The following is a 17,210-nucleotide window of genomic DNA, read 5'->3' as shown; positions in this document are numbered from 1 at the left end:
TAAATGTGTCCATCATATGGTTCAAGACTGTCTACAGTGTTACCTCCGTAAAAAGACAAATACAACCCTTCGCACTACAATCAAATTCAGACGATCGCGCAGGACAGATCATAATGATCACTACGAACGAGGGTGCCATTCACATGTTGACATATCATACCAACAAAATGGCCGAAGAAGACGGCGCAAGGAGACATGGAGATCTGCTGCAACCAACTGTAGCACAAGACAAATTCAGATATGGGCAAGGGACAGACTAGAATTAAGCACGTTAGAAAGTTAAATGTGTGCTTACTTCACTCTTAACCGACACAACATACAGCAGGCTTCAAATGGAGGAGGTCATAGGTTCGAACCCTGGTCGAGCCATGCCCGAGGTGTGAAAAATCGGTCCTCTAGCTTGATTGGAGCTCAACAGTTAAAGAAACCTGGCTTCTCTCCGTCTTCTACACTCGCGGCAGTGGACACCTGGATCCGTTTTCATGAACAACTTAAGTAATTGCTTAGCTAAGTCTGTTTTTTCAAATGCTTGTTTTGCCCTTTATGCATCTTCACATTTGACGTTTTCATCAATATCAGAACCGCATATGACTATTTTATATAGATCAAAACACAACAGTTCTGAATTTTGCATAAAACAAAGTATAGAAATAAGAAATTTACTTAAGCAAATACTTAAGTTTGTCATATCGTGCTTAAATAGAAATATCATATTTGCATGTGTTTTTTTACAGAAAACAAATTAACTTTAAACAACAATAACGTAAGCAGTAGCATGATTTTATAATTACAGACTTAACTAAGTAATTACTTAGGTTTTTTTCGTGAAATTGAGGCCAGGTATGAGAAGTCGAGAGTCAATAAAACAAGTTGTGCAATTTGTTTGATTAATTGTACAATTTGTTTAACAATCATTCTTACAAGGCAAGAAGCAAATTTCCTCTTTTTGATGAAAAGTCATCGTTTAAATCAAAACTGACGACGTATATGTTTTACAGTACAGTTCCTAAATACTATTTACTGTCTTTAATATATACACCAGACTTAATATCACACCTGATACATAATAAACGCCAGACATTGACAAACAGAAAATGTAAAAAAAAAAAAGAAATAAATGAATTAGATTACAAAGTACTTAGATTTATATTAAATTACGAAAAAAATGTCAGACGGACAAGCACAAGTGACAATAGAGTATAAAAATAATAATATAAATAGCAAAATTTCCAATTTCAGAATTCACAGCGTCTGGGTTTTATTAAGAAAGATTTAATTCGAGAAATACGCAAAGACATAAATAATGAAAATTTGAAAACAAAATGGCAAAACAAACAGAAAACACACTGCTGCGTAGTTACAATATTATACAACATGTGTAATGCAAATTAAACATAGTATACTGCGTTAGCTGCATGACAGGTCTGCTCCTGGGAGATTTAGGATGTGTCCGAGTAGTTGTTATTTGAGCTGCGCCATGAGAAAACCAACACAGTGGCTTTGCGACCAGCATGGATCCAGACCAGCCTGCGCATCCGCGCAGTCTGGTCAGGATCCATCCTGTTCGCTAACGGTTTCTCTAATTGCAACAGGCTTTGAAAGCGAACAGCATGGATCCCGACCAGACTGCGTGGATGCGCAAGCTGGTCTTGATCCATGCTGGTCGCAAAGCCACAATGTTGGTTTTCTGATGGTGCGGCTCATTTGTTTGTGAAGTTTTCGCAGGAAATAATATACTTGATCTAATGGCCTATATAGTATTACTTGCTAAATCACTTGTTCTCATATCACATGCATAGATGCGTACTAACTGCACAAAATTTTGTCAAACTGACAAGCAACTTGTTGAGAAAGTTTACTTTGAACAAAGTTACCTACTTGTTAAAGTGCCCATATAACCAAACTGAACGTGTTTGAATCCTTAGTGAAACATGGTCCGGTAATTATGAAGCCATATATTTGATAATGCGTAATTGAAAATTCGGCTGAAAAAAAGCTTTATTTTTCATGTTGCAGCTAGTTGATGCAGTATCTCCCTTTTAGATATTTAGCAGGTTTAAGGTTAAACATAATATAAAATGTTCTATAATCGTCGTCCAGTCTAGGCTTACATCGTCATATCAGGACAAAAAAGCAATAGCTTCACTGATATAACCAAGCACTTACCAACTTCTTGCACTGACATAATCGTATAAAAAGTAAATTTTATTTACACCATTCACGAGACGAGTGTGCCTATATGGCCGGCAGTAGTAGATTCGAACCTTGCCAGGTCGAAATTACTATGAAGACAACTCGCTCTCAGAAGATTAGGGTTAAAGGAAGAACTAAAATCTAATATTACGCTCTTGCGTTCTAACTAAACTGGTGCAAAAGACACCTTTGAATACGATTACATTCAAACCTTTAAAAGAATTGGAAATTATAAACTACAATTACCAAGATGATCCAGACAGGCCGCAAAGATAGGTTGTACATTGTAGGATACCGGAATCGTGCAGAGCTTTTACCACCCCGCTGAGACCGACCATAGCTCGAAACCCACCACCAGACCCTATTACAGCTATCGTTGGTGCCTACAAAAAAAAAGAAAATAATACGTCAGCAAGAAATTTAGACTTAAAGCTACAAACTCACTGACAAGAGTTCAAATATTCAACATAAATATATTGTCTTCATGGAACCTGCATTACATAAAAAGCAAAAAAACCTACGTATAACACTGACAATGCTGAGTCACATGTACAGTGAAATGTAATATAGAATAGGGTTATTATAACATTACCTTGATCTGCAACGAAGTATTCGGCTCCAGTCAATTTTGCCAGGCTTGACCAGTGTAATCCGGTCTGGCAAAATCCACCACAGCCGAATGCATGATAACATATCTAGGTACTACTTTGATGATCCTATACCTATTTCTACTTTAATATCAGCCAAAACGGACTGTAATTTTACACAAATAAGGCTGAAAATCCGTTTGAAACGTCGAACTTCATGACGCATGGGGCGTCCCAACTGAAATAAATAGTACGACCATGGAATATTTCCCGTATCCGCCGAAGGTTGAATACAGGGTTTGTATTCATTAGTGAAATAACGGCTGTGTTTCAAACCGAAAATTCGTAGGTATATAAGAAAAATATTACACGTCAGTAAGTTTATACCATTCTTCGCATTAACAAAGCAATTTTTCAAATTCATTTTACCCAAAAATATTCCGCTAATTTTTGATTGCGATTAGAGTGGTAGAAGTAAGTAATAAACAACATCACTTTGTGGTTTCCATCGTCATCAATTGTTTGCATAATAGTTGAATATTTGTCATTAAACTCCAATGTAACAATAACAGCATAAAGTAATAATTTCATTTGTCTGGGATGTATTAGAATGTACAACGAAATTAATAATTTCAGGAAAACTGGATATTTTTTTCTGTTTATTTCCCCATGTTTTTATTTTTTCTTAGAAACTGACTCCAGGAACAGAATTATTTCAATTCCAGGAAACCAACTAACACCTACCACAGTTCGTATTTGTCTCAGCTCCGAGCCTTAAATGCATACGTAGAATATATTAGTACTTCGCTTATTGGCATTTTCTGACATTTTTTTTTTCAGTTACGAAACGTCTAGAGTTTTCCGTAAGAATCTCACGAATTATCCAAAATAAATCACAGGTGGAAAACAAATTACTTAAGACCATTCATCTGTCATCATACGCTGCGCCCGGGGTTCGAACTGGCGGTCTCTGGATTGACAGTTTTGTGCTCTACCTGCTCAGCAGATTGCAATATGCTCTAAAATAGTATTCGTACTGTCACAGTGAACCACAAGAAGGCACTGATTGTTTTCATTCTTATATGCTCATTGAATTATTTGGCTAAAACGTATGCTTGACTTCATTTATCTAACGAAACGGACATCATACAGCAGTTAACGTCATAATTGACGTCATAATGATCTCTTACCAGTCCGCGCGTCAACCATTGTTTATCGCAGTACAATACACAACATGGCCTTCATCTGTCAAATTTGTAATGAAACGGACATCATTCAGCAAAATTAACGTCATAATTTACGTCATAATGTTTTCTTACCGGTCCGCGCGTCAAATTTTGCTTATCGCAGTATATACATAGCGTAGCCTTCTTGTTTGCTTAACTGGCAATCAAATCGAGCCATGTTAAAATCTGGAATAATCTTGTACTGTCACTACCGAACAGTAATATTTTATGCACGTGTCTTGGCATCAACGGTTTCATGTCTGTTTGTTTAAAATTCATATTTGTTATATCTTTGAATTTACAGTTAGGACCGACATATGTACGGCATACATGATAAATGAAAACGGTTATGAGCAAACCTGATAACGACATGACAGCAGAGTAATAATTTATTTCCTTTGAAAAGAAAGCAAAACCTATTATGTTGATTTATTATGTAATGTTTGAATCTTTAAACATAGATTCTAGTTGCGTTGATGTAAGGATACTAGCCAGTTCGAAGTCTGATCGGTTTAATTTCCACCATCAAGCGGGCTTAAGGTATGAAGTTGTTATATTTTTGTCCACAGTCAACGCAAACTAGTGTGTCTCTACGAAAATCTTAAATCTGCATACGACTCATTTACGTTATTTTAACTTTCAGCTTTGTTTTTCACCTGACCGTTAAACTTTGTTTTTCTGGTTGGTTGGTTTGCTTATGGTAAACTAATGAGATGAATTTCCAGGTGGAGGAATAACCTATATGCCCTTCCATGCACGATTTCAGAGTAGAACCGCCAATATGTTGCAAGTAAGCGGCATAGCTTCCTCAGATCACAAACCCACCTGAATTCGATCACAAACAGATTGGGGAGTGATTCGAAGTCTGTACCTTAAGCTACTCGGTTAGAAAAAACACTTTTTCTTATCTTAACGTGTACATACATTTCTTTTTAATGTAAAATTTTTATTACACTAGTATGTCTGTAAAATCAAAGTTGTCTTCAATTAAAATTTCAATCGTGATACATTACATTGTCAAAGGTATTAAACCGTCTCGTCTGAGTTCAAGATTAAATATAGTCATTGTTAAATTGATTCCAAGAATCTTCTTTTAAATTGTTATTATTCAAAGCGTCGTAGTCGTATAAGGAACCTACGTTTCTCAGAAAATGAAAACTGGAATATTTTCCCTGCAAGTTTGACATTTAGGAGACAGATCGCGGTTTGCAACTTTCCATTTGTGTGTGAAATGCATGGGCGTGTTTAAAGCGTATCGAGTTCGAAGAAATCCACGCTTACATTAAACAACTATGTAACTGACACCGAAATGAAAGTTACTAAACCTCAATTTATAATTAAAGCTTTGTTTTCTCTTTGTTTCATATTTGCTTCAGCTGATTCAATGTCATGTACATTTATATTTATTAACTTGTAGGTTTATGAAATGGCAAAGGTTGGTTCTTGGAATAGCTAACGTTCTCACGTCGTGTTACAACACACGCTACTCACGGACAACATCCGTTAACGTACGAGTCTCAAAATATGACGTGACGAATCTAAAAATTCGCAGCCAACTGAGTATGGCGATGGGGGTTGTGTGTCGGTTTGTACGTTTCTTTGAGCTTTGATGCCGCTCCGGCACAATGTAAGTCAAAAAGAATTTCCAGTTATGACAGTGGAGAAAGATCTGAGGTACCCTCTGTGTATTATTGAAAGCACAGACGATCACGATATAGGACTCCGAACTTCCACAAGCATGACAACAAGAACAGAGGGAATCGAACTCAGTGCGTAGTGGTGGGAGTGGTTCAAATTCAGCGAACATAACTACCCGACCAGAGGGTTCCCATTCCAGGGAATCGGGTGATGGATATAACAATTATATAGTCGCATATAAAGTCTTAAACTGCATAAACGATATTTTGAAATAAAAATTGATAAAAAATCACTGAAAATAAGAAAGAAGAAAGCTAAGAATTACATCATCGACATTTTTCGGCGCCTTTTCATCTCCAAGGAGACGCTGCATGCCTTCCATAACCCTCTGTTTTCTTTTCAGCAGGTACTCCTTCTCTTGGTCACACAAACACAAACTGTAACGTAGGGTGGGATCTTTGCTGAAAGGACAAATGTTAACATGTATCTATACCGCAGGTACAAAAACTTACACTGAGTTACATATATTAAAAGACACAGAACAAAGTTGCCATTTATGTAGAAACATTTATGAATGCTGATAAAGTTATGATATTTCAATAACTACTGCCAGTAAGAAAAGTCTTAAATTGCATACATGCCAACAGTTGTATCAAAGTAAGCAAGGTGATTTTCAAGATATTTATGTAGAAATTTACGGTTAGTCAGCCGTGGTCTTTCAAATACATTATTGTTAAGAATAACCTTAACTGGTCAATATTCTAATCAGTTAACCCAACAAAGTATATTTTGTACTTCAGGTCCAATTCCCAGAATTCACTGCGGTTATAGATGCGCCATTTCCTACTTGTGTTTCAGCTGAGAATATCTAAACCATCGATATTTTTTATTTGAAATTTCAAGCTATTCAAATATGCCATTAAATAAAAAAAATGAACGCCTTTACTTGATTTAAGGTATAGTTTAAAGATATTCGCGCTTAATGTCATTTTCTCATGTAGAGAAATTCCCCCATCACCATCTCGTATCTCAAAGAAAAGGTCTCTCGAGATTCTGATGATATTTCTAAGTAAGTCTTCAGAACTTGTGGGTGTGTGATTTTGAAACTGTATTTACATTTTGTTTAAAATGAGTTCTTCACTATACACATCTTAATAGTTCTTGTAATATAATCGCTCAAAAGTCAGACCTTAATAGTTAGATAACTCCTACTTTCAAATCATTTGTCTTCATTTAGTGATTTAGCAAGAATTTGAGATTTTAGAACATGCGTTTTTAAAGCGCCAAGCTGTAACACAATACACTGTATATGTTAAATTATTTAACCTGCTCATGCACATAACAATTTCATATTTCACTTCATAGATATTATTTTCAATTAACAACAAGCAGTTTTAAGCCATGCTAAAGTTGTGCTATTTTCAACAGAATAATATTTCTAAATGCAAAACGTTATCGGTTTTGTAAAAAAGATTAAAATATACATATAACTGTGCACTTCATACAACAATAACAAACCTCCTAAAACACAAGCATGTTGAGCAATTAATACACAAACAATATGAAAATCAAACTAAGAAATGCTACATACGAGTATAAATCTCTTATATTTTCGTATAATAGTAACTAATATTCACACGAATTTTAATATCATAAGGAATATATTAAGAGATAACATTTGTATGAAAAATATCAAAATGAGATACAAACGAAACACGAGCAAAACGTGCTAAATGTTCCAAATTGCCTTGATCAACCAAATACGTACAGAACATGACTTACAATGCACGAAGCTGACAATTAAAGCTGACTGACTGGTTCGAGCTCAGTTTCTAATTAACAGTTATGTCTCTTTGGGCAAATGCGTCTTATTTCAAGCTACACAACTGGTATAAGATATTTTTATATTGCTGAGTGACCTTTAAACTAAAAGATGGTTAAGGAAAGTGTTGAAAGGCCCTACGTCTAAATACTGATTAGATGCGACTCTTAACAAAAAAAAAAACAACTAATAACCGTTATTCTCAAAATTGCCAATTAGACGCAACTCTGGACACTGTCAAGTGGCCGTTACTCTTGAATTACCGATTAGACATAACTTTTTACACTGTGAAGTGACTTGCGGATAGGTTGCAACTCTTCACGAAAAACTAGGTGACCGTTAATTTCAAAATTGCCTTTTATATTCTACTCATAGAAACGCCAACTGATCATTGATCTTAAAATAACCGATCAGAAGCAGCTATAAACATCTACAGACCGTTAATCTAAAAAATGCTGAGTAAACGCAATTCTTCACAATGTCTTGTTCTTTCAGAATACCGACTGTCAGTTACTGAACGCAAGTCTTACAATAGCCGAGTGACCACGAATCTCCAAACTGCCGGTAAGACGCGACTCTTAACACTGTTAGGTGGCCGTTAATCTTAAAATTGTAGACGAGTCGTAACACTTAACTAAAAACTAGTCTCAAAATTGCAGATCATGCACAACTCTTAACACTGTCTTTCGCCCGTTCTTTAAGAAAACCAACTGCCAAGTTAATGAACGGAAATCCTACTACGGCATGTCGAGTGACCTTTAAACTCCAAATTGCAGATCATACACAACTCTTTTACACTGTCTAGGGTCCGTCCTGTACGAATACCGACTGCCAAGTTACTGAACGGAAATCTAACCTACTTTCGTTCGTTTTTTGTAGATGCAAGAAAGGAAATAGAAGTTACTTACTCTAAACTTAGCTTCATTTCAATGTCGATTTCCGAAACCTAAAACAGAAATGTAGCATGTATATTAATTAAGTTGAAAGAGAAACTGCCTCTTAATGATGACGACACCAGAATCTAAAGAAATCAAGATGTAATATGCATGATAAAGCATTTACGTACAGGCCATTAATTATATAAAATTTAAAATTGTATCTGCAAGGTCCTCTGAAGCTATGTACTGTCTCTCTGCTTGTGAGATTTGCAAATTGTTAGTACAATTAGTGTAAGATATCATATAACCACTGATAAAAACAGTCTGTCATAGTTTGTGCTGTATTACCAGTCATTTTTTTTCTTCTAACAAATAGTTGCAAGACTAAAGAAAACACTTGAAAAGAATACTTGTACATAGATTTAAACTTGAAAAGAATGGCTAGTCCATAGTCTGTGTTGTATGAAGATTCTTTCTTCTAACACATGATTTGCTATACTAAAGTAAAAACTTGAAAAGAATACTTGGCACATAGATTGTGCTATATAACCGGTCTCTTTTAATGCATAATTGCTAGACTATAGTAAAAAAAAAACTTGAAAAAAATAGCCAGTCCATAGTCTGTGTTGTATGACCAATCTTTTTTTCCAACACATGATTGCTAGTCTAAAGTAAAAACTTGAATAAAATAGCCAGCCCAAAGTCTGTGTTGTATGACCAGTCAATTTTCTAACGCATGATTGTTAGACTAAAGTAAAAACTTGAATAAAATAGCCAGCCCAAAGTCTGTGTTGTATGACCGGTCATTTTTCTAACACAGGATTGCTAGACTAAAGTAAAAACTTGAAAAGAATAGCCAGCCCAAAGTCTGTGTTGTATGACCGGTCATTTTTCTAACACAGGATTGCTGGACTAAAGTAAAAACTTGAATAAAATAGCCAGCCCAAAGTCTGTGTTGTATGACCGGTCATTTTTCTAACACAGGATTGCTAGACTAAAGTAAAAACTTGAAAAGAATAGCCAGTCCACAGTTTGTGTTTGACCAGTCTTTTTGGAACACGTGGCTGCTAGACTTATGTAAAAATTTGAAAAGAACACTTGGTCTATAGATTGACATTTTCTAACGCATAGTTGCAAGATTAAAGTAAAAACTTGAAAAGAACAGCCAGGCCATAGTCTGTGTTGTATGACCAGTCATTTTTCTAACGCATGGTTGCAAGACTAAAGTAAAGACTTGAAAAGAATACTTGGTACATAGAGTGTGCTATATAACGTTTTAGTCTTTTTTAATGCATGGTTGCTAGTCCATAGTCTGTGTTATATGAAGATTCTTTCTTCTAACACTTGATTGTTATACTAAAGTAAAAACTTGAAAAGAATAGTCAGTCCATAGTCTGTGTTGTATGACCAGTCAATTTTCTAACGCATGGTTGCTAGACTAAAGTAAAAACTTGAAATGAATAGCCAGTCCATAGTCTGTTTTGTTTGACCAGCCTTTTTCTAACACATGGTTGCCAGACTAAAGTAAAAAAAAAATGAAAAGAATAGCCAGTCCATAGTCTGTGTTGTATGTCAAGTCTTTTTTCTAACAAATGATTGCTAGACTAAAGTAAATTTTGAAAACATAGCCAGTCCATAGTCTCTGTTGTATGACCAGTCTTTTTTCTAACACAAGATTGCTAGACTAAAGTAAAAACTTGAAAAGAATAGCCAGTCCATAGTCTGTGTTGTATGACCAGTCATTTTTCTAACAAACGATTGCTAGCATGAAGTAAAATCTTAAAAAGAATAGCAGTCCAAAGTCTGTGATGTATGACCAGTCTTTTTTCTAACACATGGTTGCTAGACTAAAGTAAAAATAAACTTGAAAAGAATAACCAGTCCATAGTCTATGTTGTATGACTAGTCTTTTTTTCTAACAAATGATTGCTAGACTAAAGTAAAAACTTGAAAAGAACAGCCAGTCCATAGTCTGTGTTGTATGACTAGTGCTTTTTCTAACACAGGATTGCTAGACTAAAGTAAAAACTTGAAAAGAATACTTGGTCCATAGATTGACATTTTTCTAACGTATAGTTGCAAGACTAAAGTAAAAACTTGAAAAGAATAGCCAGTTCATAGTATGTGTTGTATGACAAGTTTTTTTTCTAATACATGCTTGCTAGACTTAAGAAAAAAGTTGAAAAGAACAGCCATTCCATAGTCTGTGTTGTATGACCAGTCTTTTTTCTAACACATGGTTGCTAGACTAAAGTAAAAACTTGAAGAAAAAAAGAACAGCCAAATCCATAGTCTATGTTGTATGACCAGTCTTTTTTCTAATGCATGGTTGCAAGACTAAAGTAAAAACTTGAAATGAATACTTGGTACATAGACTGTGATATATAACCCGTCTTTTTTCATCAATAGTAAAAAAATTGAAAATAATAGCCAGTCCATAGTCTGTGTTCTATGACCAGTCTTTTTTTCTAACAATTGATTGCTAGACTAAAGTAAAAACTTGAAAAAAATAGCCAGTCCAAAGTCTGTGTTGTATGACCAGTCATTTTTCTAACAAATGATTGCTAGACTAAAGTAAAAACTTGAAAAGAATAGTCAGTCCATAGTCTGTGTTGTATGGCTAGTTTTTTTTCTAACACATGGTTGATAGACTAAAGTAAAAACTTGAAAAGAATAGCCAGTCTATAGTCTGTGTTGTATGACCAGTCTTTTTTCTAACACAAGATTGCTAGACTAAAGAAAAAACTTGAAAAGAACAGCCAGTCCATAGTCTGTGTTGTATGGCTAGTTTTTTTTTTTCTAACACATGGTTGCTAGACTAAAGTAAAAACTTGAAATGAATAGCCAGTCCATAGTTTGTGTTTGACCAGTCTTTCTGTAACACATGGTTGCTAGACTAAAGTAAAACCTTGAAAAGAATACTTGGTCCCTAGATTGTGCTATATAACCAGTCTTTTTTAATGCATGGATGCTAGACTAAAGTAAAATCTTGAAAAGAATACTTGGTACACAGATTGTGCTATATAACCAGTCTTTTTTAATGCATGTATGCTAGACTAAAGTAAAATCTTGAAAAGAGTACTCAGTCCATAGCTTGTGCTATACGACCGGGTTTTTTTTCTAACACATGGTTGCTAGACTAAAGTAAAAAGTGAAAAGAATAGCCAGTCCATATAGTTTGTGTCATATGACAAGTCATGATCGACTTAAGTAAAAACTTGAAAAGAAGTCCGGGAGAATTACTTCAGATTTCAAATAATAAAACATCTATTGAATGCCTTGCTTGCCAATAGCCAGACTATTTCAATGACCCCGTGCAAATAGTTTTTACTATTGGCCGGAAACTCATTCACTATAAGTGTTTACAATCAAATTTCATCCAGTTAATATCAAATGGTGTGACAACACGTGTTAGACCTTGACATATACGTCCTTTTCATAATTAAAGAGATTTAAAGTTATGACATTAAGTCAATTCCGGCTGACTTGCTGTTAAGTGAATTTGCATTTACAAATATATATATAGAATGTGTGTAAAATGTTGTCACATGCACTTGTAATGTCAAGTTATAGTTTGCTAATAAACAAGTGATACAATATGTTTTGTTCTGTTGTGATTTAAAGGGTTAGAAAAGCCTGACAATAAGTTAATTCTATATATGAAATCCATCCTCAAGACTTTCATAACGCTGAAAGAATTTTTAAAATTGGACCACTACTGAGAAGCCATTTCAGTGTGTTTATGACGTCGTTTACACACTGCTGAATTCTTTATTTAGCAAATAACCTTTTAAATAGATTAATTCCATATATTTCTTGAGTGTAAGGTGTAAAACATGATCATTTCTTTCATTATAGCTGGAAAAGATAGATAAATTATTTTACAGAAATAAAGAAATGCAATTCTAATGCATATATATATGTGTATATAAAAATTTAATAAATCCGCCATTTTGTTTTTTTTGTTGCAATGGAAACAAAATGGCCGCAAATTTGGCCAAATATTTAAATGCTCATAACTCTCTCATATTTACTCCGATTTTGAAAATTCTTTCACTTCTTTACATGATTTAAAAAATCCCAGCTGAAGAAACTAACGTAAGAACAACATTGCCTTTCCCTTTAACCTTTAGCCTGCTGGCGGCAGGTTAATAGGCCATTGCGACCAGTGCAGACCAAGATCAGCCTGCGCATCCTACATACCGCTTTTAATGCGAGCGTATTAGGAAGTGTATGAAGAATTAAATGCTAAACAAGTTTACCTCATTGAAGACAAATGTCCTTTTCTCAACATGGTTACGTCTCAGTTCCGCGATGTCAAACTTAACCGTACCAACGACTTCATCATACGTGTAGTTAGCCTCCATTAGGCGTATTTCTGCAAATAAATGTATTCTCTTTTTATTTCCATGTATAACATTTAATCGTTATGTTTTTGCGTAAAAAAGAGAGAAATTCGTGGAGGAAGCTTCGGGTTTTGACACACCAGTTATGAATGGTGATTTTGTTAAATGAACTTGAATGCTTACTAGGTTGTGTCATAATACCGACCTGTGCTTCTAAATCATGGTGGAAATTTACATCTGCTTATATATAACACACAACATGAACAAACAACAGGTTTTGTACTGTATATCCATAACATAACTGTAGAGAAGAGATATAGACAACTGTACCAAAAATGTGTTTTCTGCAAAACAAGTCCACGCCACCCCATGGACCCTATTTGTCTACTTCTGAGGGAAGCTACACAACGATCAAAAAAGGTAAGATTGTATGGTCTCTGGTCAGCTGTGACCTCCGAGTTAGTTCTGTAAACTGAAATCAACAGCGGATGTTCGCCATGACAATGGTAGAAGATAATTATGCCCTCAAAAATGTATATCGTGTAGGTAAGTGAATAAGTTACTTCGAACAAAACTGTTTAAGAAAACTCAAACATAGGAAACAGACATATTTTCGTGGGGTTTAAATTAACTTTAACAAAGTCGTCCATTCCTGTCTTAACCCAAAACTATATAACAATTTCCATATCATTGCAGGCTGTTTACGACTGGATGAATTATTTCTGTTTCAAACATTAAGTTGTCATTAAGAGAGGCAGTGTGACAAGGCGAACGTGCAGACTGGAGGTAAGTAGATACAGTGGGGGATAGCTGTCCCATTTTTCACTTGCGTTATTCTTGGAATTATAATAAAACTTACGTTTATGCATAAATTGATGCAATATCATTTTTATTATCATTAACTCCATTGTTTACCTGGTTTCTTGCGCACACAATTTTCTCATCGGGAATTGTATTTGTACGTAACGATCGTCTAAAAATCAATGTATATAGTCAGTTTTTTTAACAGTAAATTAAAAGTACTATCTCTGCCTTTTTAAAAGAGGCATTTTTTCTCAGTGCATGTGTCCTTGGGAGACTTGTCGCTTCATAGGTTTGTTTCAATATTTGACATTTCTTATCACTTCATTATAGTATATTTTTATATATTTAAAGTAAACCCTGGGAGAGAAAATACCAAGTTCCCTACTGGGGCTCGAACCCCGGAACTCGTGATCCGTAGACGGACATTCTATCAAAATTCTAGCCAAAGGGTTAACCCAACAGTAAGGCTGTTGGAAGTGGCCTATAAACCTACTATCACTACATTAAAAAGTATATCTTTTGTATGCATTTATACACGTAACAACTATATATTTTCGCTATACCGTAGCTTTAATCAATCTGAAGTAGACTAGATCATCTATGTATTTAAACTTTGAAAGGCTGAAAGAAAACTGAGACGACTTGCAGTTTTTTAAACTAATGTAATCAAATTCAGACGTACAAACATTTTTCTCACGCCTTAAGGAAATCAAATAAAAGGAAGTCTGAGTTGTCTGTGCCCAAAAGCAAAATCACACGATCATTTAAAATTCGTGATGGGAGAAAATTATACAGCATAGACAACATTCACTAACTGAACATTTATAACAATCACGCCGTATTAAAATAAACATTAAAATAACGTGTTTGCTACCCACAGTAATATTTTGTCATCTAAAGAAAACAAAACTGCCAGTTTAAGCAACACGTGTACCATGATAAGTTCGCATGTCCTTAATCCTTATCATGCTGGACACGATTGATTCTGTCTTTGCGACCAGTGTAGATCATGATCAGTCTGCACATCCGTGCAGTCTGATCATGATCTACACTGTTCGCCATTCGGTCAGTATCTTTTTGTTGGTAAGCACCCCTTTTAGCAGTTAATGGTACCGTACCGTGTCAAAATCGAAAGATGGACAAGTTCATCATAGAAATTTAGCAGGGTAACTATTAAAAGAAGTACAATTAATAAGAAACTATACTTTTTTCAGATACCTGAATAGCTTCTTGCTTCCAAATTCAAGGTATCCACATTTATAGATACAACTTTACTGTATGGTGGCTGATTTCTGCCATGTCGCGTTAACGTGTCGGCGAGGCGAAAACACCACAACACGAAAACTCGAAACATTTTACACGAGAAGACGACATTTAGAGGGCACCGACACGACATATTTTATTTGTCGACTTTTCGTGTTGCCGGGTGTGAACATGTCGTGTTTTTGCCCTTTATCTGTCGTGCTGTCGTGTTGGCGTTGGAGTACTATAATCCTGTAGGATAATTGACAATTCTGAGTAAAGTATCGTAGGTAGTGGACGAAAGTCACCAACTGGAACAGATGTACAACTTCTTTCCAGTTGAGCCCACGAAGTTGTATCTATTAACTTCCTCAGCATTCAGTCTATGTCGTACTGCTGGGAACAGTACCAGCTAATAACATAGCCCTGAAAACGCTAGTCGTGACATCAGTAGCGAATGGAAGTCTTACCCGGATCGCTAGCATTACAATCCAACCACTGCGTCACTGACTCTCTCACGAGTAATCTTATAGTATGAAAACGGACAGAAAAAAAACCCTGCAAATTCCATATTAACCTTTACACTGCTAAATTTCTGAAATGAACTAGTCCATCATTCAATTTGGTCAGTACCACTTATTATTCAAAGGGGTGTTCACTGAAACTTTACTGATTGCATATAGCAAACAGTGCAGACCACGATCATCCGTGCAGACCGATCTTGGTCTGAACTGACCGCAAAGGCAGAATCACTTGTCGCCAGCAGGCTAAAGGTTAGGCATTGAATATCAAAGATGACGTACCCATAATATTTTCGACTGCCTCATCCAGGAGGAATGTAAATGATTCGTTCCATTCCGGATTAACCTCGTTATCTTTCACTGTTGTTTGTTTTCTCCCTTCCGGGGCTGTCCGTATACACATTTTGATGTAAGGATCCGGAGTGTCCACTGTAAATACATTGAAAATTAAAATATACACCCTCGTTATTTTTGTAAATATGAGCAAAGAACGTCATAACTTTCGGTTCAACCTCTGACAAGACCTTGTTAAGTTTTCAACTTCTGAAAATTTAAGTTGTTTTTAATCTAATATCTTTACATAGCGTGAAATTTAAAGAATAAGCATGCATGTATTTCTTGCAGCACAATTTCAACTCAACCATAAGAAAAAAAAATGTGGCGATTTTTAAGAATGTGGCCGTAATTGTATTAACTGCATCATATTAAGATAAAGTGAACGAGGTGGCATAGTGGTCAAGTGACAAGACACCGGACTACGAAATCAGGGACCCCCTTAACTTAAGCTACAAACACCTGAATAACCTTGACGGGTATGGTGCTTTAGACTTGTCACGCTAAAACACGACAACTTCTGGAAATGGCTGAAATTACGGGACGTTCAATATCTTTTTCTTGTGTCATTATTTACATCTGGCGTAAAATACCGAAGACTGCCGAAGTATGTCACGAATAACTTACCATAATCTGTCCATCCTTTGGTTATGTTTCTGCCAGAAAGCACTGTAACTTGAAGAATCAAACATGGTCTATGCTCCACCTGCAATACAGTTTCTAGTTAGTTTTTAACCTTTAGCCTGCTAAATTTCTGAAATGGACTGGTCCATCATTCAGTTTGGGCAATACCATTTAATACTTGAAGGGTGTTAACTTAAGTTTAGACCATGGTCAGCACGCACGGGACGTGCAGGCTCATCTTGGTCTGCACTGGTTGCAAAAGCAGAATCACCTGCAACACAGTTTCATTTTACTTTAACATTTATATGTTTACCATTTACGGACAACTGGTCGTCTTATGTTTTGGATAAACATTTTATATACAAATTAATAAAAATGAAACAGTAACAGTATCCCTAAGAAGATTTTTTACCTTAAACATTTTCACAAGATATTTGTGTTAACGATTGGTCTCCAAAGATAATATTTATGTAACTCAACTCTATCTTGAACCCCTACGATAATTTAGTTTGAACAAGCAATCATGCGGAGATATCAATGTCTTATTGGAGAGAAAATCTGGCGAGAGTCTTGAACTGACCTTTCTGTCTTTTAGATAGAGAAACATATCTTGTTAAGTCGTTCTATATACACTGAATAATCTAACTTACCTCAAAAATCTGGTATGGATCAAATCTGAAAGCAGAAACGAAGAAATATTACTATATAGTTGAGGTATTGACCGACACGTCCTACGGGAATAGAAAGGTGGGTGTCGATGTTTTCAAACATAATGTTCTTTATCAACACCACATGGAGCAGCCTCGCGAGGTGTTCGAACTCGTGACCTCGTAACTGATAGTCCTTCACTACTACTGTGCAAAACAAACCCAGGGCTTAGAGCGAAATTTGTCTATCTGCTTCTATTTCTATAGACAGATAGATCAGTTTCGCTCTAAACCCTCGAATTACAGTATCTAAAGGTAAAACGTTTTTTGTTTTTTGTTTTTGTTTTGT

The 17,210-nt window shown here is 35.5% G+C and overlaps 1 protein-coding gene across 3 annotated transcripts in view; it reads right to left on the bottom strand.

Moving 5' to 3' along the window:
* Nucleotides 1-17,210, bottom strand: part of LOC123554359 (cytosolic phospholipase A2-like) — a 67,128-nt gene that overhangs the window by 12,345 nt on the left and 37,573 nt on the right. For all 3 annotated transcript variants that reach the window (XM_045344439.2, XM_045344440.2, XM_045344441.2), the window contains 7 exons: nt 16,865-16,889; nt 16,218-16,296; nt 15,540-15,686; nt 12,607-12,722; nt 8,375-8,412; nt 5,970-6,105; nt 2,440-2,576 (listed from right to left, as the gene is read on the bottom strand). In XM_045344439.2, the coding sequence (XP_045200374.1) occupies nt 2,440-2,576; nt 5,970-6,105; nt 8,375-8,412; nt 12,607-12,722; nt 15,540-15,686; nt 16,218-16,296; nt 16,865-16,889 (678 nt within the window). The remainder of the gene's footprint in view (nt 1-2,439; nt 2,577-5,969; nt 6,106-8,374; nt 8,413-12,606; nt 12,723-15,539; nt 15,687-16,217; nt 16,297-16,864; nt 16,890-17,210) is intronic.

Source organism: Mercenaria mercenaria, chromosome 7, assembly GCF_021730395.1.
Source record: "Mercenaria mercenaria strain notata chromosome 7, MADL_Memer_1, whole genome shotgun sequence".
In the NCBI taxonomy this organism is placed as follows: domain Eukaryota; kingdom Metazoa; phylum Mollusca; class Bivalvia; order Venerida; family Veneridae; genus Mercenaria; species Mercenaria mercenaria.
Note: the sequence above shows the minus strand (reverse complement) of the source record. Positions and strands in the feature narration are given on the sequence as shown.